A 26,168-nucleotide genomic window follows, 5' to 3' on the forward strand; every position below is an offset into this window, starting at 1 on the left:
CACTGTCATGGCTGATGAAGGTAACTGATGGCAGTGGTAGCACCTCATCACATTCCCTTAAGGCTAAACAGATACAAGAGATCGGGAGACAGGACTGAGTGGGTGCATACAGCAGCATTTGCTTTCAACTTTCCTTCCTTTGAGGATACAACCTCTGAGGGTAGTTCACAGATTGTGCAGAATGATGCCAGCTGGGCCCTGTTCAAGGGTGCTCAGCCAGGGGGTGAAAAGGGGGTGTGGTCCAGTCTATTCCAATTCATTCTGAGCTGTGCACCTTGGCGCAAAGCTGCCTGTGACTTTTATTTTAATTCCTACAAAGGCCCCATCTGGGCTACCAGTTGCCCTCTATGAGGAGACATTTGGTGGTTGTTCAGAAAAACCCTGATTAGAGGGAATCTGTACCATTTGTCATATGACAAATTATATTATTTATTTCAGATGTGCAGGTGCCTGAAACATGCCAAGGACTTTGCCATCTGCCCCTGAAGGAAGCCTGGTCTCAGGTATCCTAATTAGGTCCTGCTGATTGCCTTGGGCAGTAAACTTAGTTTGGACATCTGCTCTGGGGAAGCTAATCTGTCTTAATTCAACGCAGACTGACTGAGCACCTTCTCCGGGCCAAGGACAATGACAGATATTGGGGACAAGGAGTGCATATGATGCCATCCCGGCTTTGGGAGCTCCAGACTGGGGATGATCATCTGGGCAGACCTTGTCTTGCATCAAGTGAAGTGTCTTCTGAATCAGCCCAGATGTGGACCTGAATCCTGGGCCCCATATTGATGTCAAGGAGGTCCATATTGAGCGGTTCCTTGAAACATATTCCCCTCACGACAGGCACATTCTTCATTTCTCCTTGTTTTTCCCTCTGGGCTCAGGCTTCCTGAATAATTCTCTTTTAAGCTGCCTCCTAGTTACCCCATTAGCCCTCTGAATGACTGGCATCCTTCCTGTCCTTGGCCTCTGCCTGGCACAAGATTGGCAGCATACACATGGCCACATCTATCTATCACTTTGCTCTTCCCAAACCAACATGACTATTAATGGCAAAAGGCCCATCGTGCAGAGCCCTTGGCCAGCTGTTTTTATCCTGGCACGTCAAGGAGTTCTTTATAACGGTTTATTAAACCATTAAGAAAATCCTCTGTGCACATAGGTGGCTTGGCAGGAAAAGCACCGTTGGTGCTTTCTGGAGCTGGCCGGCTCCTGGGAGGAATGATGCCAAGGAAGGTGGCAGAGCAGAAGGAAAGATTTCGGGGGGTATTGACAATTACTTGTTTAAAGATTTCAAAATACCACCACCCCCAGCATGAGCCCCACCCTCACCAAGGTCTGCTTTCCAGCCCCGATGTCACCCAGCTACGGTGCCACTTCTCTCCAGTGTTTGGAAGCCAGATCAGTTCTGGAGACATTCAGGGAGAGAGGCTGATAAAATGAACCACCAAGTGACTTTTCTTCTCTGTATCCTGATAAGGGCCCGGGGTCCCTCCATCACTTGTCCCCGTGCTAGGTACTGTACCTGTTGAGCGTATTTGTGGAAGATGCTTTCCTGGGAGCTATGTTTCGGAAGACTCGCCTGGATCAAAGGAAAAATAGTCAATATCAAATTTGTGGGGAAAGAAGCTGTCTAGGGCAACGAAAGCACGAGAGCCATTCCCCACACCTGGATGTGAGACAGAGGCTTCCTCCAGCAATCAGATAAAACTTGTAGGGGAATGAGAACACCAAAACTTGTGGAAAGAAGATGACTGTGGAAAGAAGTTTCCAGCTCGACCTTGGAGGCTCAGTCTTTTCCACTCTGCCCCGCCCCTTGGAGCCTCATTAGCTCATTATGGTGTGTCTGTTTTCATCGGTCAGTGAGGTAAGAAGGAGACAGAAGTTCTTGGAGATAGGATGCAGCCAATGAAGCCTTCTAGCCAAACCTTCACATACCCACCTTTAGTGCCATAAGGTTGAAATTGCTGTCCAGGTTCCTAGAAAAGCAGGGAAACAGTGGGACAAGGATGAATGACTCACTATTTAAAGGAAGACTGCAGTGGAAGACAACCTAGGGTGGCATTGGACATTTACACCAAGGATCTGAGGGAAGGGCCCTCAGCACAGAGGGATGTGAAGGGGGCAGCCATGACAGCAGACAGCTCAGCACCATCACCACGTGACCAGTCTTTTGACCAGCCATCATCAGGTCTGCAAACCGTTTAGCAAATGGTTCTTTGGACAACCGGATACACACGGACAGTAACCCCCACTGCCGAGACAGCAGATAAGCTTGGTCTTATGTTCCAACTTCAGTGGAGCAGTGGCTATCTGGCAGACTGGACTGAGGCACCATCCCTGCTCAGCTGAAAAGATGGCCGTGACTGCAGAGATGTCTGCCTCATGACCAACAGGGACTAAGGTGCCCAGCAGGATGTGTACAGTCTTGACCACTGACTTAGCACTAAAGACTCTCCACCACTGGACTCTGTCTTTCAGGCCCATATTTCACTGTCTCCTGGATGCACCCCGCCCCCGCTCTGGTCACATTTCAGACAACTGCCATGACCGCCACGGACAACCTTCCTGCGCATGTGGCTGATGTTGCCTATACTTCAACAGGTTCAACAGGCTCACCCCCGTCCCTGCTTCTGCTCATGCTTTTTTTCTTCTACCTGCACTACCTTTTCCTTTAAACATCAGAATACATTTTCTATCAGGGACTAGCTCAAATGCCATTGTCTCCAAGAGACGTTCCTCAATCCCTCTTGCCTGAGGTGGGTCCCTCTCCTCTGTCCTCCCATGTAACTCTGTACTTTGGCTGAGCAATGGCCCCATCCTGTTCATGGTCTCCTTGTTGGGTCACACTTTCTCGCCACCCTTCGCGGTGAGCGTCTTGCAAACGAGGCCCGTGCCATGTCTCCTGCTGACACAGTACCTGCTTCCCAAGATGATGCCATGGGTTTTTATAAAATTAAGCGAAACCAAACATTTAGAAGCCCAGAGTTTCTGTACCTGTTACCATCTGGCATTTTCAGGAAGATTCGGAGCAAAAACTCAACGGTTTCACTGTGGGCAGAAGTGACCGCCACGTAGGTCCCAGGGCTCAGACTGTAGCGCTTAGTGAGGCTGCCCCTGTTTTTGGAACTTATGCCCTCGATAGCATTTCTGAATTTAGAAAAGAAGGTGGGTGGCAACTTCTGGTAGTGCTGGAACTGGAGGAAAACATGAAGATGGTTAGAAAGCCCCATGGGTTGTATGGACCCAGACCCCAAAAGAGACCCAACACCTTCCAGACCTCTCTCCATTCACCAAAACTGCATTACAGGCCCTGAAAAGGGAGACACTGCTTACCTGGGTTTTTGGAATGCCACAAAACTCAGACTAGTATTTAATATAGATGTTAACACCACAATGAATGCAGAAAAAATATGGTACATGGTTTTATCTCATTAAATCTCACAGAATCCTGGGTTTGGGGTTTCTCTCTCTGCTTATAAAGACTTCCGTGGAATCCAAGGAAATTGTCCCAAAACTGAATTACTTCGGGAACCCCTGACATCCCTTCTCTCCAGAACCTTCTATAGGACCCTTTGGACTATGTAGCTCTGCAGAGCTGGACTCTTCCTTTCTCTCCATTTCGTCTTCCCAGCAGAGCCCTGGAATTCCTTCTCGTTGGAGAATAATAGGCTCTGATCATTTTCCTTTTCTTTCAATATTTTCTTAGAGACAAAACAATAAATATAATGCAGTTCCCATTACCAGATGTCACATACATATTACATAATAAAACCCCTTACTAAATAAATTTTCCCCAATACAATCGAGCGCGGGGATTCCATTTAGAGAGGTTACGCAGCGTGAAATGATTATTTGTGAGCTCTGCCTTGGGGAGCAACAGGGAGAAAGGGGGAGTTTCTTTTCAGGGGGTGGGAGCTGGGCTGGTCTACAAGATGAGACAGGAGACCCGTCACTGTCCCACGTAGGCAGCAAGGGCTGGGTGCAGCCTCCAAGGTGATTTTGCTGATGCCAACAGTGGCCCCAGCAGGTTTGGAGTCTGAGTTGTGTGAGCCCTTCTGGCAAAAGCAATGATGGGAATGATTCTTCTCCAGAAAGCCGGCACTGTCCTGTGGCTCTGGGTATGTGTGTGTGTAAGCACATGCATGTGCACGTGGGGAGGCACTATGTGCAGAAGAGTGTGGGCCTCCTACAATCCAGACTTCCCCTGCTTCCCTCCTCTCCTGCCCTCCTCTCTCCATTGGACATCTGCAGCCTTGTCCAGGCTCCCTATCCTCCAGAGCAGGCTTGCTCAGTGGCAGGCAAAAGTGTGAGTATGTGGCACGACGGGAGGCTCTTGGTCTAGCGCACAGAGACCCAGCATCCAATTACTGCATTCCTATTTGCACACTGACTTGACCCTGTAGTTCTAGGGATGGGGCTTGTGCCTTTTCCTGGGTCAAATCCCCACTCCTTCCTCTAGCTCTGGAGATTTGTTCCTTGAACCCGGGCGCCTCCCTCGAAGCCCTTCCAGAAGTTCTATTCCCATGACCCGGCTGCTGGAAGTAAAGATCAGATCCTGAACCCAGCTCTGTGGCAGGGCCACCGGTGTCAGTGGCTGCCTTGCTACCCAGTTTCTTCCTGGGCTTCTGAATTCCTGCTTAGAGAACCCCTGTCCTGGCCTCTGTCTACCTGTTGGGGCACCCCTGGAAAGGTCTAGAGGAACTTCCCTGGATCAGAAGCATGCTATGGGTACCACCTGTTGGCTATGGCTACATCCTTGGTCCCCAGGCACACACACTTCACCTGGCAGCCATAGCCCGGCAGAGCCCGCATCCATTTAACTGGTCTGTGTTCCTGGAGCTACATCTGTCCTTCATCCTTACTCCTAAATCACCCTGTACCAATGTGGAGAATACCAGTTCAGGAGAGGTGGCAATTTGGTTGTAAGAGAAGCTAGCTATGGCCTGCAGGTACAGTTGCAGAGGACTCACCCTATTTGTGGTGGATTCGGGGGCTCACCAGGAATAGGAGGCTCACGTCCCCCCAAGATGCCATTAGCTCTGTTTCTTAGAGAGGAAGGAACTGCCTACATCGGTCTTATCTATCAGAGGCCAAATTCTTGAAGATGGTTTCTTGGTTGCAGCCCCTCTTAGATTTCAAACCAAAGAACAGCTTGAGAGGGCCAACTTTTCGACCAGGACAGCAAAAATATGTCCCTCATGGTTGATCTGTTTGGAGAGTCTAAGTCTGTATCGGTTACAGACAGACCAAGACTAAATTTGCAGCCACGGAATAACAAGAAATGTGCTGAAGATACGGATGTCGGAAGGGGCGTGGAGGTTTACCAACACACAAGAACACAGGCGCGAGAAGGCGCTGAGTCATACCTGGGGGTCGACCTGCAGGCAAGAAAAAGAAAGGCAGGTTCAGGAGCCTAAACCAAAACACAAAGGTAAGCAGATTCCAGCTTTCCGGCTCTGGGCCCTGCATTCCTTCTTCCTACAGTCAGCCTGTTCCCTGCACACCCCATGGAATGGGAGCATTACTCATTCCTCGTGCAGAGATGCGAAGAGAACACCTAACCTGTTGTAGGCGGTAGGGAGCTCAAGGGGGAAGGAAATGGAGGGGGAGAGTCTCCCTTTGTCGGCTCAGTCACGTGCGGCTACTCTTTACAGCAACAGCGATAAAATCAAGGGAAGAGTGAGATGTCCATAGGGTGGGGGTAAGACAGATGCGAGATCAGATGTCAGTTTCCCAGCATCAGGAGCTCCAAGGCGAGGAAACTTCTTTTATTCCACCACGCCCCTGTAAAACATGGCAGGAATTTGTTCTAGGCCTCCCGGAGTTTGTAGGGAACGTACGCGTGCGTCTGAGTAGGGAAATACCTACATTCTGTCTTTCCTTGTGGCAGAAGGAAATACGGAGATGCAGGCCCATTTTTAAGCCACCTTGCCACGTGTAAGGTGCTTCCCTGTAACCCCGAAAGCAGACCCTGGGACCCCGTTTTATGGATGTGGAAACATTCCCAGCAGTGTAATGAGTGGAGGTGGGAAGAAAGCAAGCTGCTTTGCTTCCTTGGTGACTAAGACCCACGGCCCAATGCTGTCATCCACTGTTGGTGTGGGTTTTGGTTCTTTTCTCCTACTGATCCTACCCCCCAGCCCCCCAACAACCATGTGCACAAACCGCTTGATTTGCCCTGGCAGAATTTTCTGGAGATGAAGAGTGAGCCAGAAGGGAGGGGGAAAGTTCCAGCCTTGGAGGGGGGAGGTTTGGGGTGAAGATGAATTGGCTTGTCCACCCTTGTCTTTTTTCCCCACCTATTGGTACACTACCCATGTTTGTTATGATGAAAGAATGGTGCTCCCATAGGAGTTGGTAGTCACGGGACCATGCCAGGACCAGAGCGCTGTACATAGCGGTCATACAAGCAGTATGTACCCACAAACACCAGCGGAGCCCTGCAGACTTCTGAGAGCCTGGTGGCTGACATGCACAGAGCATGTTTCTCAGCTCAACTGTGAAAGAAATCCAAGTGTCTCTTGAGTTACTATAGTCTGGACAGTTCTTTTGTGTTTAACTCAATCAGGATCCTGAAAGCTCCACTGGGACCTCCAGGGAGCCCGAGGAGACCACAGATCTGAGTGCCTTTTTAGCAAAGAGCACAGCTGAGAAATGCATCTCAGGCTGAAGAGTAGACAAATGGGCTTGGCAGCATTTAAAAATAGGTAGGATTACAATTGTGCCAGGTTCCTGAACTCTAAAGATTTCAGGAAAATCAGTTAACACAAGCCTGTTGTGATGCCCAGCTCTGGGGCACCAGACTCATAGATGGCAATGGGACCAGCATCCCTAGTTGTGCACTGAGGCAGCCCTCTTTCCCTCTCTGGGCTTCTGTCTCTCATCAGAAGAGGGCAGTGGTCCTCATCAGGAGAGAGCAGAGGACTACCCTCTCCTGCTACTCTCTCATCATGAGAGAACTATTCCGTTTTGGCTGGGTAGACCAGATGGCTCAATTCCTCTCCTTCCCCTTTCTTTTGTTCTTCTCAGAAGAGACTCTGAGAATGAGAGTCCTCTCAGAATGCACCTGAATCACTTGGGATTCTTGGCTGGAAGCAAAGGAAACCAACCAGGGTGGGATGAGCAGAAGTCATGTATGAGAAGTCTAGAGAATGCAGCTGGGAAAGCGGGTGGGAAGCAGGGTGGACAGCTATGCCCAGAATCTCCCTGCATGGATGCTGCTGGGCCCCAAGATTTGCTATGGATAATCCTTTGGCTGGTCCCACCTCAAGAGTCCAAACCCAGAATGACCAAGATTCTGGGGATGGGGGAGGTGGGCATGAGAGGAATACCTAATTGGACAAGCCTGGCTCGCATATCTACCCCTTTGCATTCAGGGTCTGGGGAGAGAAAATATTTGGCCTCTTTGGTTGCTGTGGTGGGAAATGAGGCCCTGCCCTCCATCAGGTGGAAGAGTGTTCAGGTGCCCGGTGGTGAGGACAATGACAACCATCCACTGCTGCATCTTTCAGTATTCTTTGGTGGCCTTAGCAGGTTTTAGACACCAAGTACTGTGCCAAACCCCAACCATTTCTTTCCCATTCATTTCATGAAACTGGGAAGTAGAAGCATGGTTAGAAGAGAACCCAAAGAGCTCTACTCCTTCGAGAGCTGGAATCATTGTTTTCCTTCAAGCTGTGAGCATCATGAGAATAGCAAGCGTCTGAGCCCCACTGAGAGGCCGGAACCTGGGACCAGGAGTTCCGGTATCAAGTACTTTCCCATCACCTCCTCACTGTATCTTGGGCGGGGTTGCTTACTCTCTCTCAGCTTTGACTTCCACATCTATAAAAATGTTTTTTGAGGCAATGAATGTGAACACACATCAAACTCTGAAACATGGTATCACTGTGAAACCTTCTCACTGGCGTGAACTACAGCCAGGACTCAAGACTGCTCCAGCGTGAGCAGAGCACCCAGGAGCCCTGCCCAGCACACATGGGCTGACCTGGGGTTCTGATTGTTGCCTTCAGCTCAGTGAACAGGAATGGAGATTATTCCCAGAGATGCTAAATTCAGAGCCCCAGCCACAGAGGTGATGGCTATGTTTGACTGAAGGCTTGGGGGCAGCTGGTGCCCAATCCCCAGCTCTGCCATTAATTGAGACCTTGTCCCTCTACTTGCTAAACCTCAGTTCCTTCAGTCCCATCATAAAGACAGGGAACCCCAGCATCTGATGGTTGTGGGACCTTAGTTACCTTAGTCCAGAAAGGGTGCGGACTATATGATTTAAGAACCATTCACTTTATCTTTGGGATGCATTAAATTAACTGGTAAAGGAAGTGGGAGCAGAGGTATCAGATTTTCTTTTGCAACACTTTTAAGTAATATTTTATAAATCAAACTCCCTGATGAGCTCCTTGCAGGGATGTGTGTGAAGACTTGTGGGTGGAAGGATGGTCCCCCAGGAACTGTGAAGCTTGTTGGGAGTGGCACGGGGGGAGGGGAGGCCAGGCGGGGAGGAAAACCTGACCTTGGAGGAATGGCCAAGCAAATGCTTGCAAGCCAACCACCAAGCAATGCCTGGATTTTGGTTTAAATACAAGAGAAAAACATGCCTTCTGGTTTTATAGCCAGGATTCGTTTTTTTAGCTTAAACTCCTCCCAAAATGACTGTCAAACTTTCCTGCACATAAACAGCACCCAGGGAACTTGTTACAAGGTGGATTTTCAGACTCTGTTCAGATTCAGAAGGTTTGGGATGGTCCCAGGAATCTGCATTGTTACAACAGCTGGTCTTGGACCGGACTACTTTTTGGCTGACAAGTATCTGAGCGTGCAGCATACCAGAAAATGCTAAGTGACAGCGGAAGGAGGCGTGTCCCACTGTAAGCCTGGTCAAGACTGATCTCCTGTTAGGCCCACGTTTTCCTGTAATTTTAGAGTTGAACCAGGTGAACCCTAGGGCCCTTTGGGTTTGATCTCTGAGATAGTTCAGTGAAATGCCCCACACTGGTCAGCTGCTCTCTCTGCCCAAGGAATGCATAACTGTCTGAAAAGGTAAGCCCTTATGCAGGCCGCCTTACCTTGAACACACTGAGGCTTAGTGGAAATTTGTCTTTTGCCTTTAAATTTTGCTGGATGATGTTGATGGACATGATGGCATTGTGGCTTTCCATGCCCTCTGGCACAGAGAAGATGGACTGCGTGTCCCTCGAAAGTCCTTCTGCATGAGAAAGAGCTGTCACTGGAGCTCAGTTTGGCTTCTTTAAGACTCCTAGACCAGGGCCATTACTAGGCCAGGGCCATGCTGGTTCAGAAAATCTGAACCAAATCATCAGGAAATCCGGATTTGGAGCCCAAATACCCACAGTTACCAGTTGTTGCACAAGCTTCTTCACGCTCAGCAAGGAGGGGAAGTATGTTCCCCACTTGGTGAAAATATTTCCTTAACTGTAAAGTTGAGGGCTATTTTTGTCATAAGTGGAATGTTAGAATTCTCAGGTATGTATGAGCTTGTGCATTGGTGATAACCATCAGATCCCCGAAATGCTAATCCCCCAGCACTAATGAAGACAGAAACAAACAGGCAGAGGGATGGCCACTCACGGTACTCTACTACCCAGGTGTGCTCATCAGAGCCAGAGTAAGAGACAGAAGTAAGGTGACTTATTAAGGTAGATTCAAATACATGGAGGAATGAAGACAAGTCAAGATAGAGAGGAATAAATGCATATCAGGAGCATCACAGGTTGGAAAGCTCTGAGAGGGGAATGGGGAAGCACAGAGGCTCCTCCTTGTGAGGGTTGAACAAGATGATGCATTCAAGGGTACCTAGCAGTGCCCAGTGGGTATTTGCTTGCTGGCTCCCTTCCCTCTTTTCCATGCAAAGAATATCTAAGAATAGCCCCAGTGTATCATTCGTAGTTCATTGATATGTGCTATATCCAGGGAAGGGAACTTTGGCCCCACAGTCAGTTGAAGATCTGGAAGGTCAGTCAATTGCCCAAGTGTGACTGGGAAGTTCCTTAGAGTCCACCCATGGCCTCCTGGTGCCAAGGTTCTCTGACCAACAGGGCGAAGATCCTGGAGTTGAAAAGAGGGACACCTGGGGGTCATTCAAGCAAGCCATTCTCAACAGGCAGGTGCCAAGAAGAGGGATGGTCATGTCTAGGTGCAAACACATGCATACTCTCTCTCTCTCTCTCTCTCTCACACACACACACACACACACACACACACACACACAAACTTGTTTGCATAGCTTCCCCTCTCAAGGATGTGTAAGAATACTCAGGTTCACGTTCACAGGGAGCTAGTTCATTCATCTGTGTGGCAAATGGGGAGCAGGAGGTGTGGGGAGAACATGTGACCCTCCCAAGGTCACACTCAACAAAATTCATCTCAGGGGAACCCAAGTCCAGGCTCTGAGGTGCCCACCTCTGGGATCTCAGGGTGCGGCAGCAGGATACACCCACCAACATGGAGCAGGAACATTCTCTTATGTCTGGATGGTGCTTTATGGGGTAAAGTGATGGTTTAACCCAAGCCCTGACTTTTGTCTAGTGTTCTTTCCATAGCTCCCCAGTCCTAGGTAATTACTGAAGAGCAGTGAGCCTGTCCCCCTCCTGGGAGGCTGGTGTCGGTGAGTAGGATGGTGGGAGAGCATGACAGGGAAGCGGAGGCCCACGTGAGATTCTCCCACTCAGCCCACCAGCAACTGTTTGCCTTGGAGAACAGCTACTGTCCCTTTAGACTGGAGGATTTCTCTCAAATTCAGGCTGATGGTCTAGAATCAAAGGCCACTGAGACTTGAAGCCAAGGCAAGGCTAGGGCTGACTGCTTCCATCTGTCAGAAGAATTGCCAACACCATAACTACCTGTGGTATTTCCTGGAGTTGCACTGTTCTTGAACATCACCTGGGACCATCTTTCATGAGGCACGTTTCCTTGGTTTAGACTGACTGGAAATTGGTTGCATATATGTAGGCAGGAGAAGTTGTCTCGGAAATCTTGACATGACATCCTGTTATAAGCAGATTATAAACATCATTTTACTGGTTTTGTCCCTAGGGTGGGGGGTGCCCTTCTCTCCAGTCCACCTTTGTCTGTCAGTCCCAGTATTTGTGGACTTACCCCTGTCCCACCCAAAGACCAGAGCCTCAGCCTGCCTCACTCACTGTCAAGGATACTTCTCCCTCCTATGGTCGGGAGGACAACACTGAATAAAATTCCGGGTTCTGCAAGTCCCTCTCATGGCTGTGAAGGATGGCTGCCGTCTCTCTCTGCTCTGCATCCCATGTGGTGCCAGGAAGACTACTGTTTCCTCTGACCCTCCACCAAATTCATTGTTGAGATCCTTATCAGAATACAATGGTCTCAACATCTAAAATCCCACCTTGTATTGGTACCCAGCGCTCAATCCGTTATCCGCAACTGACAAATTGTTGGGCACTACACCTGAAACTAGTGATGTGCTTTATTGGCTAATTGAATTTAAATTTTTAAAAATGGCAAAAATATAGGAAAAAAAATAAAATCCCCCCTTCTACGGTGATCAAAGTAGAGATATTGGCAATATTTTTCCTTTCTAATTTACATTTGTCTCTCTGCTTCTTGATTCTGTAGACCCAGTCTCCTTTTCACACATGCTAAATCCATTTGAATATGTTACTAAATAAACCAATGTAACCTCTCAGGGAAATGTCCTTATTATCCTTTAAGATATGAGCACATGGCTGAGAATGTGTTTTTTTTTTTTAAAATCCGGTCCTCCATAGCTGCTGGGGGAGGACACAGATGTCTCACCCAGAGCTCTAGAGTCAGGGCTGGGAGGTTAAGACCGAATTGCTCTTTTGGAAGACTGTGGAGCTCCAGGGGGAACATTGTGGGTCCTAACACACAGATGTAATAATCAGGCATCCTGGTTTCCGGGAAACTATTGCTTTCAAAGCTTGGGGGCCAATATTCCCTTTACCATTCACATTTCCTGGAAGTTCCAATATTTCAGAAATGAAATCCCTTTCACACAGAGAGAAAGCACACAAATAATTTCCCATCCAGTGCTTGTGTGTCTTGGTGGAAAAAAAGAAATAGTCTCCTTCTACCTAGGTCTCTGCAAAGCTAATCCCTACTCCCACCAAGGTTTAGGAAAAGGGATAGGGATTGAGGGAGTGGGCAATAGGGAAAGCTTTAAAATGTAGTCTTAAAAGAAAAATACCAAAACTCGCCATCTTCCTTATTCTCATGCAGCTGTCTTCTTTGTTGGTCCGGGATTTTCTGCCATTCCAGAGACCTGAGTATGGAGACACAGACACAGGGTTGAGAGCTCCTGAAGGACTGCATCTCTGCAAAACGTGCCCCAGCAGGAGGCTTGTCCTCCACGAGTTCTTGGGGTGCAGGGGGAGGGTGTCATTCTACTTAGTGACAGAATCTGTCATTGTCTATATGCTGGTGGCTTCCAAATGGTCTCCAGCCAGATTCTCTTTCCTGAGGGTTAGATGGATACATGCTATGGGCCAAGCCACGTCTCCATCAGAGCCCGTACTGACCTGGAAACCAGCCTATCCCAAACTGCCCTCTGCCTTCTCCCAGTGCCAGAGCGGGACTGCGAGAAGCCACTCCTCCCTTCAACCCGCCACAGGCAAGCAACCGCCAAGCCATGGTGATTGACAATCCCACCTTAGAAATCCCTCCTGAAGCCATCCGCTTACTTCCATCCCTCCCGCTACGAACCCTCATCCCCTTTTTGGACTTCCCACTAGTCTCCCACCGTGCAGTCCTGCCCATTTCCCTATCTGATCTCCACAAGGCCTTCCAAATGATCTTTCTAGAACAGAAATCAGATTCTGACATCTCCCCGCTTAAAACACATCAGGGGTTCCCTTGTCCTCTCAGGATGAAGTTCAAGCTCCCCAAACAGAACCTTGGCCTCTGCCTCCCGCTCCAGCTTTCCCCGAGGAGCTCCCCACTTCCCCACACACACCCCACACTGAAATTCCGCACTCAGAACATGAATATCTTCATCCCTTTGGAAATACCTGTCCTGGTCTGCCCTGGCCTTCGCAGTGAGGCTCCCTCTGCCTGGGATGTTCTTCCTCCTTTCAACCCTGTAACTTGAGGATGTCACTCATCTTTCCTCCTAACAGCCATCTCTGTTGGAAACCCTGCTTGTCCCCCCATGGGACTCCCAAACCACCTTGAGAGTCCTTGCCCTTCCTCTGAATGCACATGCCAGCCATACCACTCCCGCCTCAGCACTTGGTACCCCGTGTTTCTGGTGCTTCTTTATTTCTTGCCATCCCTCCCCGGACTCTGAGCTCCATGAGCTCAGCGATGCACTCTCACCATTACGTCATCACAGGAGTGAACCCACTGCCTTGACACTCAGGCATGCAATAGTTCTCAGCGTGCCTAATGAAGAAAGTTGCCCAGTTCACTAGGGTAATGTATTCCAGAAGCTAGTCCTAGGGTGTGGGGTAGAGGAGTTGACCCTCACAGGCAGAAGCGAGCAGCTGTCCCTTCTTCAACCTGCTCCCCATAACAGAGACAGGCTCATAAGCAACAGCCCCCAGAGGCACAATGTGTCACCCATCTCTCTCTAGAAGTGGCTTGTGTCTTTCTTGGAGGACCTGGGTCAGCTCTGTGGCGGGAGAGCAAGGAAGGGACCACCACCCACGCTTTGGGCCGTAGGCTGAGCCAGTCAGATGTGTTATTGTAAAATGGCAATTTTATAATTAAGTGATAATTACATTTTCTGCAGTGTGTAAGGGAAAATAAATGTAGTGTAAATCAATATGCCATTGATTCATGCAAGTTTGCCTTTAAGTGTGTGCGTCTGAAATTTCAATTATGGCTGAGATTAGACCAGCCGGCTCTCTCCATCCCTCTCCATTCCTTGGAAAGCAGGGAGACGGTGATCATCTGATCACCTGTCACTTTCTAATGGCTCCGCTTCTGGGGGGACCTGGTGAACCCAAGCACAGCCAGGTATGTGACCCTCAGAGCTAGCATGGCCTGGCCCGCTTCCCCATTCCCTGCTCTGCATGGGTCTCGCCCTCTTGAAGGGCCTTCAGAAATCCCGTGCCCATGGGGTAGAAACCCAACTTTCCAAGCTGCCATTGGGCTCTCTGGTCCCAGCTCCCAGCACTTCTCTCCTGGGTTCCTCTGTTGGCCCTGAACACACCATAAGCCTTCCTGGCTCAGCGCAGTGGTCTGTACATCCCCACCCACCCGGTGATACTTTTCTTTTTCCTGCTTGAACTCAAGTTCGATTCTACCTGTGAAGCTTGCCCTGAACATGTCAGCCTGGTGCCCTGCTGCCTTCACCAGTCATGAGACATTTAACACAGGAGGCAAGGCTGAATCTGTGGCCTCATCTCCCGCCCCAGGCAAACGTGTCATTGACATTCACTCTTCCAGTCTCCAACCCCAGCAACCAGCCCTGAGTCAGGGATTCTGTTAATCACATCGCCCCCTGGGCCATACTGGCAGCTTGGGGTGGTGACTGAGAAAGAGAACCGGCAAAGGCCAGAAGTTGCTAAGATTTGCTTTGGAAGAGGCAAAGGAAGGAAGGAGGCATAGAGGCAAGATAAAAGGAGAAGGGGGAACAGTGAGTGAAAATGCAACACTGTTCATGGTTCATGGTGTTGTAATTTCATTCCCCTTCTGGGGAAGGGTTCAGCTGCTCTGTTCTCCAGGGGGCATCTGAGGTCCCACCAGGTTCATTCTATGAATTCATGTTGCTTGCCCCCCCTCTTCTGCCCGCTCCCCCTTTCTACCCCCAGCTTCAATGTATGTTCATGTTCCATTTGACGAGTGTCCACGTTGAGCAGGCACACGCCAGCTGTTGGGGCTCAAAGACGATCAGATTGGACCCTGCCATAGCCTGACTTGTGGCATCAGGTCAGCTTCTGGGCAGCCTGAAAGTAGGGCAGGGACGCTGGCCAACTCTGCATTTGTCTTCCAGAACTTGCTTCTCCCTGTATTGACCTTCACTGCTGTTGGGTGTCGCTCACCTCTCTGAATGCTCAGCATTTCTTTTCAAGTTTTATTCTCTTTCCACCATTGCCTCTACCTGCTCTGCTGGCTGCCCGAGGAGCAGGTAACCTGTCCCCAGCTGGCCCTCTAGGGATAGCCATCTCATCCTTAGCAAAGGATGGGGACCAGGGATCAGTCTTCTTGGCAGCTGGGAAATGTTAGCCTGGCTCCAGGGAACCACTGATCACACAGCTGTGTCCCCACTCGCCAGCTGGGGCAGAGCGCAGCCGTGTGGCACATGGCCAAGGGGCCTCTGACACTCACTCAGCTCCATTCACTCCTCCTACGCGAGCAAGGTGTGAGTCCAGACACGGGTTATACATCAGAGTCCAGATCAGTAGGGAGGACGGACAACCCAGGTGGCCAGAAATTTGCCTCAGTTCCCCAACTCCCCCGAGAATGAAGTCTTTTCCTGATGGTGTCATCAGGATAAAAATCCCATGGGATCCCTTATGGGATGAGTCTCCTTCTCTCCATCTCTCTCTGCCAAATAGGACTTAACATATGATCTACTCCTTCCCCAATGCTTTACAAAAACAAGTAATTCTGGGTAAGTAGGTTCACAGTGGTTAAACTGTAACCTTCTGGGGGCTAGACACCCGGTCTCGTCATCTGTACATATCCCACAACACCCCTAACACAGTATACTTAGTGCAGGGAGCCCACAGTAGGGATCTAATAGATGCCTGGTGAATGGCATCATGGGAATGGGAGGTGGACTGACAGCCACACATAGGTATGAAATGGACAGTGAGATCTGCAACAGGTGAGACAGAGACCGCCCTCCTGGGGCAGGGGCTCTCGGCACACCAGGCCCTCGGGAAGGCTGGAGAGAGGTTTTCGGAAGCCATACTCATCACTCCAGCATCCTCTCCATTCAGTGTGGCCCCAGGGGTTCCACAGGCGGATAAGATCTTCCCAGCTCCTCCAGGTCTGAATCTGCAAAGAACAGAAAAAGAAACTGTCAATGTTCTCCAGCAAAAGTCAGCAGAAAGAGGGGATATGAATGCAGCTGCTTTTTACCTCCAAGGACTAATTTAACTTCTGACCTCATTTGGCTGCAGCCAGAAAAAAAATTGAAAGGAAAAAAAAAAAAAATCAATGTCTCTGTGCTGCCAGCACAGAGTTGGAATGAGGGAGGAGAAAACGGCCCCTCCTTCTGCTCAGCACCTCGAAGGGCAGACACAGCTTCATCATTCCGGACAAGACCTCCTGGAACGTGGGTGGGCTGAAATGTAATAGCAGATGCATAGCACAGGACGTTGCTGCAGGCTGCAGAGGGGAGACCTTGATGGGTCCCCAACCTCCTGCAGGCTTTGTTTCCCGCCCCCCCCCACCAGCATCTCTGTTCCACAGATGCAGCTGCTCTCCTGCCCACGGCGCACTGGGAGCTGTGCCGGGGTCTCCTACTGCGTGGTCCTGAGCAAGGATATGGAGGAGGCTGATTCAAGACAGCCGAGGTTAGCCCTCCCACACCTGCACCATGGCACTGCCCCAGGCCCCCTGTCACCCTGCCACTATTGGCAGGCAGGCATCTTGATGACCTGAACTTTCCTTCCTTCTCCAGGCACCATCAGCACCGGTCCCCCGATATGGAGGCTGGCTCCTTCAGACCAGGAGGCCAAAGTCCAGGACCGTTGATAAGTTACAACAAAATGAACTCAATCCTTTGAACCCACATTCCCAGATCCAGGAGCCCTCAGCCTGGTGAGAGGAATTAAAGCATGGTTGTGTATTATAGCTGGATGCTGACGGGTGCTGAGGTCATCTGTGGAGGCCAAGTCCTTACAGGGGCCAGGGAAGGGGCCTACTTGCTCCGTGGTTCCAGGCCAGAGGCAGCAGAGACAGCCCCGAGGGCAGTCTCACCACATGGAGGAGTACCCTGCATATGGAGGTGGGGCTCGGAGCCCAGCGTCGCCGGAGCACCTTCTGTCCTTCAAACTGCCAGTGGATGTTTATAGAACCCTTGACTTGCACAGGAGGAAACTGAGCACCAGAGAGGTTAAGCAACCTTCCCAAGGCCACAGTGTAAGTGGCAGAAGAAGAGTTCTCATCCCATGCCAGGCTCTGAAATTGGAGATGGGAGAAGATAAAGGTTACAGCTTCTCCAGGGCCCAGACCACTCTCGGGTGTGGCCACAACCCTGACCTCTGCATCTGACCCCTGGGCCACCAGGCCAAGGCCTGTGTCATCACCAGTAGGGCAATACCATGTAGGAACAATGCAATCAGACGGGCCCAGAGAACTTGGCTTGGGTAAGGCTCTCTTCCATCCACTTCCATCTGGCTGGCCCTATAGGGAAGGCGTTTTGGCTTTTAAAGCTGCATGGGATTGGGCGGGGGTCCTGGCACAGACCCGGGGTTCCCTACCCCCAGGCACTCCAGGTCTCACACCCAGTAGATTTATTAACGGAGCAGGGATGTGAGAAATGGTTGCCCGGTGGCCCAAAAAGCTTAATGAGCCACCCTTAGTGCCCACCAAAGTCGGGGCTAAGATGGGCATAGGGGAGAAGAACAGCCAGCAAGTGAAGGAGCTGAAAGCAGGGCTCAATGAGGCATGCTGATAAACCCTCACCCCCTCGCCCAGGGGAGTCACCGCCCGTGCTAGGTGCGTAATAAAATATGCCAATTTCATTCATCTTCCTGTCTGTGTCCTGCCCAGAGGAGGATAAGCAGATTAAGAAACAGACTGCATTTATGGGCTGGTTTAATCTTAGCACTTGAGGTCAGTTGTGACCTCCTCGTTTGGGAGGAGAAATCTTCAACCAAGTCGAGTTCCTGGGCCTTGGCAGAGAGGTTCAGGGGTCACACTCAAGGCCAAGGTCATGACAACCTTTGAGAACTCACTCTTGCTTCACCTCTCCTGGCCACTCACTGTACCCCTGGCCGTGGCCACGCTCTCAGAAAGGGTCCCCCCAGGGAAAAGTTGATGCAGGTTATCTAGTTCAGGATGATTATTTCCTCCGATGTATTTCCCTTAAACGCTAGTCCCGCAGTTGTGAATGATTAGGCCTAGGAGAAGTGGTTTCAGGGCTCATGGCAGATTAAAACCAAGGGCTGTCTCATTATATAAAGGGCCTTTCCCAGGAAGGGTGGACACATCACACCGGTGCCACGGCTCCTTTGTTCCAGCACAGATCACACATCGATCACAGCTCTTTCCCCAAATCTGGAAGCAGTGCCAGAGTCTCGTCGACACAGTCATCCGAGCAGCATTGTCAATGGATCGAGGCTGACACACAAGGAAACCAATCTGTCATCCCTAGCCTGGTCTTTGCACATCTGGGACGGGAGTCGTAGGAAGCAGCGTGTCCCTGTGGGGCCTGGTGCAATGATGGCACTGGCTGCGCCCGTGGAGAATTCTGAGACGGGCTTGGGAGCATTTGGAGGAGGAGAATCTGGGGCCACTGTGACTGGGGTCCTCCCTGCTTAATCAGGGTGATCTCTTCCTTGCTCACGGGCAATGTGTTCTGAGCGCCTCCCCTCCATTCTGTGATGGACGCAGAGGTTCAGTGACGTCATCTTCACAGGCCACAGAGGGACACGTTTACCCACTCACGCAAGCGCACTCCTCCATAATCTCATGAGCATTTATTAGGTGCCTACTGTCTCCCAGGTACTGTGCAGAGGAAAGCATTTTGTGATGCATTTCCTTAAGGACAAAAACAGGAGACAGAAGATATGTCTCTATTTTGTGGAAAACTCACCAAGACACAAAACGACAGAGCAAGTGTCCTGGGGTCACTAAACAGGAGACAGACTGATACAGAGAGAAGGAAGGCAAAGAGGAGAACCCATGCCAGAAACAGCGCCCGATCGCTCGGCATTCTATGGTCATAAACATCTGTGGAAAGTGTACCCTGGAGCTTGGGATGGCCTCTCAGGGCCTCAAGGACATGATTAGACCTCAAGAGTGGTGGGAAATAGAGACAGAGGACCTGTGTGGGATATTGTCTCAAGGCTAGAAAGCACGGTTACCACACAGTTGGTGTCCAGGCCCAGCATTTTTAAGTAGCTGTGTTGACCCTGACCTTCCCCTCTCGGGCTTTGGCTTCTCACTTAGGAAAGGAGGAGGCTGCACGTCAGTCATGTTGTCAGGACCGAGTGACACGGCACACAGTGATCACATACACTTTTGTCTACCCCAGGTCCATGCTTGCATCAAGGGGGAGCGCTGTCCGCCAACAGCTGTCCTGCCCTCTTCCATGGGAATAAAGTCTAGACAGGATGTTTCCCAGACTCCCTTGGGCCTCCGTGTGGCACGTGACTAAGTTCGGAGTAATGGGGTCTGAGACGACATGGTGTGTGTGTTTTCTGATGGGTGCCTTCCATGTGAATATAGAAGCATCCCTTGGCTTCTTTTGCTTTCCCTGGATAGAAGGTGGCCGTCCTCGGAGCAGCTGCCCTGGGCTCACAGCGAGAACCCATGTTGCCGACGGCGGAGTCACCTAACAGCTATCAGCTCTGGGTTTACCTGCTTCCCTGAGATAGCGATGAACTTTATCTTATTTAAGCCCCTGTTTTTTTGGAGGGCCTCCGTGGTAGCAGTTTAGCTGATACATAACCAACAAAACCCTTCCAGGGCTTGCCCTAGTCGTCTGGGTGGTTCTTTCTTCTTTTTTTTCTGGGCTAACCCCACAGTCTAGCGGGACACTCAGCCCATCTGTGATCAGCACAAGGACCGCAAGAGCTCTGGTGGGTCCCTGGGGGAGGAAGATGCTGGGCACCAGAATTTCTGGATGAGTGGAAGGAATGAGGCCAGGTGGGGGCCTGCTGAAGGCGTGGGATGCTGACTCCTGTTTTGAGGAATAAGAAAGCCAGATACTCCCCACGGGAGACTTACCCGCTGGGCTCCAGTCACGGTGTACGCGTGCTGACTCACCAGGCCATTCTTCAGGCTCCTGGCCACACCTGTCGGCTTCAGAGGAGGAAAGCAGACCAAGCATTACACATTCACAGGTTCTTCAGAGCAACAGAGAAGCACGGTTCAATCAGCAGCTAAACTGTGGCACTGGAAAGGCACAGGCTCTTGGGAGTCTTTTCTACAGGGACCGGGTTTATAGGCTGCTGGGTGGTTGAGGCCCCACACATGTCATACCTCCGGAGACTACCCCGTTTCTGCAGAACCCCAGAGTCCCAAGGCCAATGTGGACTGCTTCCTCCTCTAGTCCCTCCTCCTTAATGACACGCAGCACAAAACATGACTGCTGGGTGTCTTGTAGGAGCCCGGAACACCCAGCACCCATACACTGTGAGAAACTAAAGTGCATGCTAGTTTTGGGGGGGTGTTTCAGATTGGGGGTGTCACCCAAAACCCACATGTTTAGAGAGCGCAGGAAATATTCTCATGGATAAGGAGCTGGCTGTCTCAGAATAGACTCCAAAATAATTTGGAGGGTCATCCTAGCTTTTCAGAATAGGACATACTGACCTTGGGATGCCACCCTTGGAGCCAGTGAGAATCAAAGGGCTGCCCAGTCCCTCCAGACCCCATTATGCCTGGTCACACGGCTGTGCTAGGCAAAGGCCGCAGGGTCAGGCCATAAGCATTCGAACCCAGCTCAGCTACTTACTGGCTGTGTGAGGCTGAGAGTTTTCCTCAGCCTCTCTGAGCCCATCTCCTCTTCTGTAAGTGAATTCTGCAGCCCCTGTCTCAGAGGGAGGGCTGCTGTGAGGATGGCATCAGGCATAGTGCCAGCACCCCATGGCGCCCGCTTGACCATGCCCCTTACTAGCTGAACTGGCTGGTGGTTAGATACTCCTGGATGAGGAGTCGAGTCTGCTCACCTCGGCCAGCGTGGCGCAGGTAATCAGGGAGCCTGCCTTGGCCGCTGTCTTCACCATCATCACCAGGTCAGAAGGAAGGTTCAGGTCGATGTTGGTGACCACTCCTCCCGTGAGGTCCACCAGGGCGTCAGGGAGGAAGCCGTAGTGCAGGTTGGCATAGGACCCATGGAACCTAGAAGAGAGAAGTCATGTCAGCCCCTCTAAGGCCTTTGGTGAGACACTCCGGGAAGGGAGCTTGCACACCTGATCGCTGCGTATCTCCCAGTGAAGGATCGCCCAGTCCAGCTCCGGACCATGGCCACCTGCCATCTATTCGCCTGGATGAAGGTTCTGCCGCTGTCCTTCCCCTGGTCTCCTGGGGCTGGGCAGCCCCATAAGCAGCAGTATCGTGCAGGGGTTAGGAGTGCAGGTGCTGGAGCCTCAGGCCAGAGGTCAAATCCCAACCTCTCCACGTGTTGAGCTGCCTGACCTTGCACGTGGCAAGCCCTTAATAGACATCGGATATTAGGATGATGAATATCCACTGTTTCCTGTTCTGCTTAACAATAGTGACAAATCCTTGCTGTGTGAGGGGTCCCGTGCTAGGCACGGAGTGTTCAAAGGTGGGCAAGACCTCCCCTCCAGGAGCTCACCAACAGCCTGGTGCCCACTGTGGCCACGAGCAGCCTCTGTTCTGCAGTGCAAAGCGTGATCCAGATCGTCTGCTCTCAGAACTAACCCCCTCATCCCAGGACGGTCAGGGAGGCCAGGCGACTGTCCTGAAGGTAACGAAGGGGAGGACAAGTCTTACCTAACACATGGACCTAATACATGGTCCAAGCAAGCCACGTGGAACCTCATCTGTGTCCTCTACCCTACCTCTTCCCACTCTTGCGTGAGGTTTCTGCTCCCCTCTAGGGTGGCTGAGAGATCCCAGATTCAAGAGCCAAACTGCTCCGGTTCAGCTCCCGCTTTCCCCTCTCATGAGCTCCCAGTCATAGGCGGGAGGCTGAGATGTTCTATAGCTCGCTTGGCCGGCAAGGGAAGGGGCACTGGACAGTCCCCACCTCCACGGGCGGCTGTGGCGGGTATGCTGGTCCTGGCACGTGTGGCTCACAGGGGGTGGGCTCGTGGCTGTCCCTGTTGGGCACAGCAGATCGACGCTCCCCCTGCTCCTGCCTGCACTTGTCGCTCCTTCCCAACGGCACCCTGCCACAGGGACACTCTCCTTAGAATAACTCATCTAGTTTCTTCGCATCCCTTGAGGATCTATTTGCTCTGAAAGCATGTGGATCCTCTTGGAGCAAAGAGGAACTGCCTGTCGGTCTGGGGGGCTCTCGGAGGGGCACAGGTCTGAGCTGAGTTTATGCGGGTAACGCCAGCGGGGCGTGTGTTCCAGGCAGGAAGGATCCCCGGAGCCGGAAGAGCATGGCGGACCAGGGTCTTGTGATGGTGCTCCCGGGAGAGAGGCTATGCTGACCACTGATGCAGGGCCAGACAACAGTAGATTTGTTTTTAAGTTCCTGTCAGCGGGGTGAACTGGAAAGGCTCCCAGGGAACCCCAAGATTCAGACAGGGGAAACCCATGAAGATCTGAATCTGAGGCCAGACAGGGAGAAGACTCTGCCCCCTGGAGTCATCCTGCCCAGCAGGAGTCCTCCCCACCACTGCCGCAGTCACTCAGGCTTCTCATCTGTGACCTTCTCATCTGGCCCCAGCCAAGGCTGTGCCCCTCACAGGCCAGGGGCAGTAGGGAAGCTCTGATCAGGGCTTACTTTCTGGTAACGCAAATCCTGTGGGGCTCTGGGCTCGAGTTCCTCCCTGCGGCTCCTCTAGGTGGCCCGCGACCCTCCCTTCTGGGTCTTTCCCCTGAGAACAGCGAGGTGGACTGGGTAGGTTCCTGGGGCCCCTCAGTCCTTTCTCCCATAGTCCCACCCCTGCCACTTTCTCCTCCTGGGCACCGCCCAGCAGTCACATAAATTCATGTCAGCAAATATAGGTCAAATAGCCACTGAAAGCAGGACAACCACCCAGGCACAAATGCCACGAATGCTTATAAGTCCTTTATAACAGGAAGCTAAGGATACACAAAAGGCCATTCTGCAGAAACTGCCATGTGACAGGTTGATCTCAGCTTGTTTTTAAAACTGGTTCTAGGGGCGCCTGGGTGGCTGTGGGTTAAAGCCTCTGCTTTGGCTCAGGTCATGATCCCAGAGTCCTGAGATCGAGCCCCACATGGGGCTCTCTGCTTAGCAGGGAGCCTGCTTCCTCCTCTCTCTCTCTCTCTGCCTGATTCTCTGCCTACTTGTGATCTCTGTCAAATAAAAAATAAATAAAAATCTTTAACCAAAAAAAACAAAAACAAAAACAAAACTGGTTCTAAATCTTATCTTCCTGTCTTTCCCTCTCCCTGACTTAGGGTTATGCCCTGACTGACTCTTATCTCTGGGGTATTTACTTAGTCAAAGGCAAAGCCTGCCTTTGATAATGGTCATGCCCAATTGGGTCTGAACGTCTGACTCCTGATTTCCCACAGGTTATTCTGGCTCTCGTCCTAGAGTAGGAGGGGCATTGCCGAAGTTCACAAAGACTGCGGTTCTGGAACCCATTCCGGAGCCCACCAGCATGACATCCCCAACTGTAAGAGCCCCTTCTTGGTGAGGCACTTAGGGGCCCTCCCTAGATTTCAAGAGGGCAGCCCTGGAGCCATTCCAGAAAAGAGCCAGGACCTGGCTCGGCAACTTCAGGCCCACTGCCTCAGTGTCTGGGGGCACCGTCTGAGGTCCTGGATTCACAGCACCCCACAGTTGCCACAGAGAGACCCAATGCATGGGGAAGGCCAGCAGCCTCTCTCTCGCCATCTCTCCACGATGCCCACAAACCTGTCTCAGCAGGAGCTGGGTATTTGACAAGGAGCTATCTCTCTGCTTCACAAACATGAGCTCACAAATCCTGCTGATGCTTCAGGAACATGGCAGCTATTCTTAGCCCCCTTTGCTGACAGGAAACAGAAAGGGAAGGAAAGATAGAGACAACTGTGTTCACCACACCTGTCACTATACCTTGTCACCTGAGCCCAGGAATTCGGAGATGCCTTGTTCTCATCTCTGGGCTGCGGCCTCATTTGGGGGAAGTGTCTATCTGCCCAGCTATGCGAAGAAAGAGGGAAGAATTCAGACGTCTACATCAGAATCCGAAAGGACACTAAAATGCTGGGATTCTTAATTGCCCAGATTCTGCGCAGGGTGATACGCAACCTGACAGATGTTGTCCTGCGATCTCCTATGTTAGTCCTCTGGAGGAGGGGTGTGTGAAAATGGGCTGATGTAGATCTGACAGACCCAACCAATTCATTTCCAGACTTCCCAGTTGCCAGGAGAGTTGAAAGTTTGGGATGCATGTGTTCATTGGCCTACATTGGTGGGTGGGGAGGCTGGTCATCTCCATAGGGATGGAGGGGTTCTCCATGTTTGTGCCTGACTCTGAGTTCCAAAGAAGCAAGAACACAAATCTTTTTAACATAAAACTGACAGCATTAAGGGATGATGGAAAAACCTGGGGCGAGGGGAACGGTTCTCATCCCAGCTTGGTCCCAAACACCACATGACCTTGGGGTGCTCTGCATATATCAGTTTCTTCATCTTTCAAAGGAGGAGGCAGGAGTTGAGGCTGACAGAGCCCCCTTCTAGCCCTGAGAGCTCTCATTCCATTGCACTCACTCCTTCATTCTATGGTTCCCTTCTTCGGATAGAGGGGAAAGCTTTTAAACAGCTTACTAGTTTGAAACATTTTATCCTCCACTAGATTTCTTTAGGCGGTGGAATGTGGATTCCGGGTCCAGTTTCCCATTTTCTTTTCAAGCTGAATGATGGCTTTAGGTCGACTGTTAACAAAATGGGGTCAAAGTCATCATTTCATTCCACGAGGTTTCTAATTCTCCAAGTGAACTGGCACGCTCCCCTTTTCACAGAAGGAAAAAAAAAAAAAAACCGAAGCCCTGAAGTAGTGAGAGCTGAATCCATACTGGAAAGAAATGGCAGTGTTTGGGTAAGTAGCTTAGAAGCAAATTAACCTCCCCGAACATATGGATCGGTTCAACAACCTGGCCTGCTAGCTAGGCTTCCTTCTCAAATGCTAATGAACAGCTCTTCTTGACACTGGAAATGAGCAATAGCTTTAGTTTTCTACAAATAGGCTCAACAGACAGAACGGAAAAAAAAAAAAAAAGAGCTCTCGAGATACATGGATGTTCAGATCATGATCTCTAGAAGGACAGGGACTGGAGTGCTAGCATGGTCTATGGGGTTTTTAACATCCTTCGGGCCCAGGACTGGACCCAGCAGGGTCTTCAGTCTTACTAAATCATGTCCCTGGGCAAATCACTGAAAACCAGAGCAGATTCAGGCTAGCGATCACCATCACGTGACTACCGAGAGTCTTGGCTTCCCGTCCTGTAAAATTTGGTTGGTGTTAATGATCTTTAGAGAACCTGATTTGGTGATACTCCACTAATACCCTTTTCTCCTGAAAGGGATGGTCCCTTTGTCTCTTAGCATTGACTTCTAGCTCTGATGTGTCCTGCACAGTTCTCTGTGACATTGACCATTTCCACTTAACACATCCTCTTGCTCACACCTACTTAAGCCAGTCTCAGAATCTTTGTCCCCGTGCCAAGCACCATGCCTGATCTGTGGTTAAATACTTAGTACACATCTTCTGAATACATGCAACTCAAAGAGTCTAAATAAAACATATGAATTGGGGTGAACTTGAGCTTGTTAACACTAGAAGGTAGTCCTTGCATCATGACACTTGGACCATAGAGCAACCAGCGACACCTGCACTGCCTACCCCACCCCCAGCACAGATACCATCTCATAGTAGTCATACCGGCCCCCAACTGCCGGGCCTCACTTTGAGCTGTCTTGCCCCTAGGTCTTTGCTTGAATCAATCCCATGGTTGGGAAGAACTCTCCAACACATCCCCTTTCTTCTTACTGAAATTCTATCCAACCTTCAAGGCCTCACTCAATGCCCCGTCCTCTATACAACCTCAGCCTGACTCTCTGTGAGTCAGAAAGTCAAGAATGTTCTCTCTCTCTGTCCTTCCCTCAGATTTTGACCATCAGCGATGCTATTATATTTTACCTGGGCTCTTATCCCAGCCCGTGCAATAACATTATTAGTACATACCTCTGTTCAGTCCTGCCCTGCCCACCCCTTGCTATGTGTCTCTGGGTTCCTCCCTTGGCCCCAACACAGCCTTGCAGGCAGTGATTTTTTTATGGGGGATGCCCAGCCCGGTGGCAATGGCTCTGATGCTCCCAGGGCATCACATGCATGGAGAGCTGCCAAAAATCCTAGGGCGAGCTGCTATGCCGCATCCAT

At 50.8% G+C, this 26,168-nt stretch overlaps 1 protein-coding gene across 1 annotated transcript in view; it reads right to left on the reverse strand.

Moving 5' to 3' along the window:
- CAPN13 (calpain 13) overlaps positions 1 to 26,168 on the reverse strand; it is a 77,835-nt gene that overhangs the window by 19,332 nt on the left and 32,335 nt on the right. Inside the window, exons 6-15 of the mRNA XM_059407615.1 lie at positions 20,802 to 20,973; positions 19,858 to 19,932; positions 15,869 to 15,954; positions 12,197 to 12,271; positions 10,857 to 11,002; positions 9,063 to 9,202; positions 5,364 to 5,375; positions 2,992 to 3,191; positions 1,937 to 1,973; positions 1,520 to 1,576 (exon numbers count right to left, since the gene is read on the reverse strand). Of these exons, the coding sequence (XP_059263598.1) occupies positions 1,520 to 1,576; positions 1,937 to 1,973; positions 2,992 to 3,191; positions 5,364 to 5,375; positions 9,063 to 9,202; positions 10,857 to 11,002; positions 12,197 to 12,271; positions 15,869 to 15,954; positions 19,858 to 19,932; positions 20,802 to 20,973 (1,000 nt within the window). The remainder of the gene's footprint in view (positions 1 to 1,519; positions 1,577 to 1,936; positions 1,974 to 2,991; positions 3,192 to 5,363; positions 5,376 to 9,062; positions 9,203 to 10,856; positions 11,003 to 12,196; positions 12,272 to 15,868; positions 15,955 to 19,857; positions 19,933 to 20,801; positions 20,974 to 26,168) is intronic.

The sequence above is a fragment of the Mustela nigripes genome, chromosome 7, assembly GCF_022355385.1.
Source record: "Mustela nigripes isolate SB6536 chromosome 7, MUSNIG.SB6536, whole genome shotgun sequence".
Classification (NCBI taxonomy): Eukaryota; Metazoa; Chordata; class Mammalia; order Carnivora; family Mustelidae; genus Mustela; species Mustela nigripes.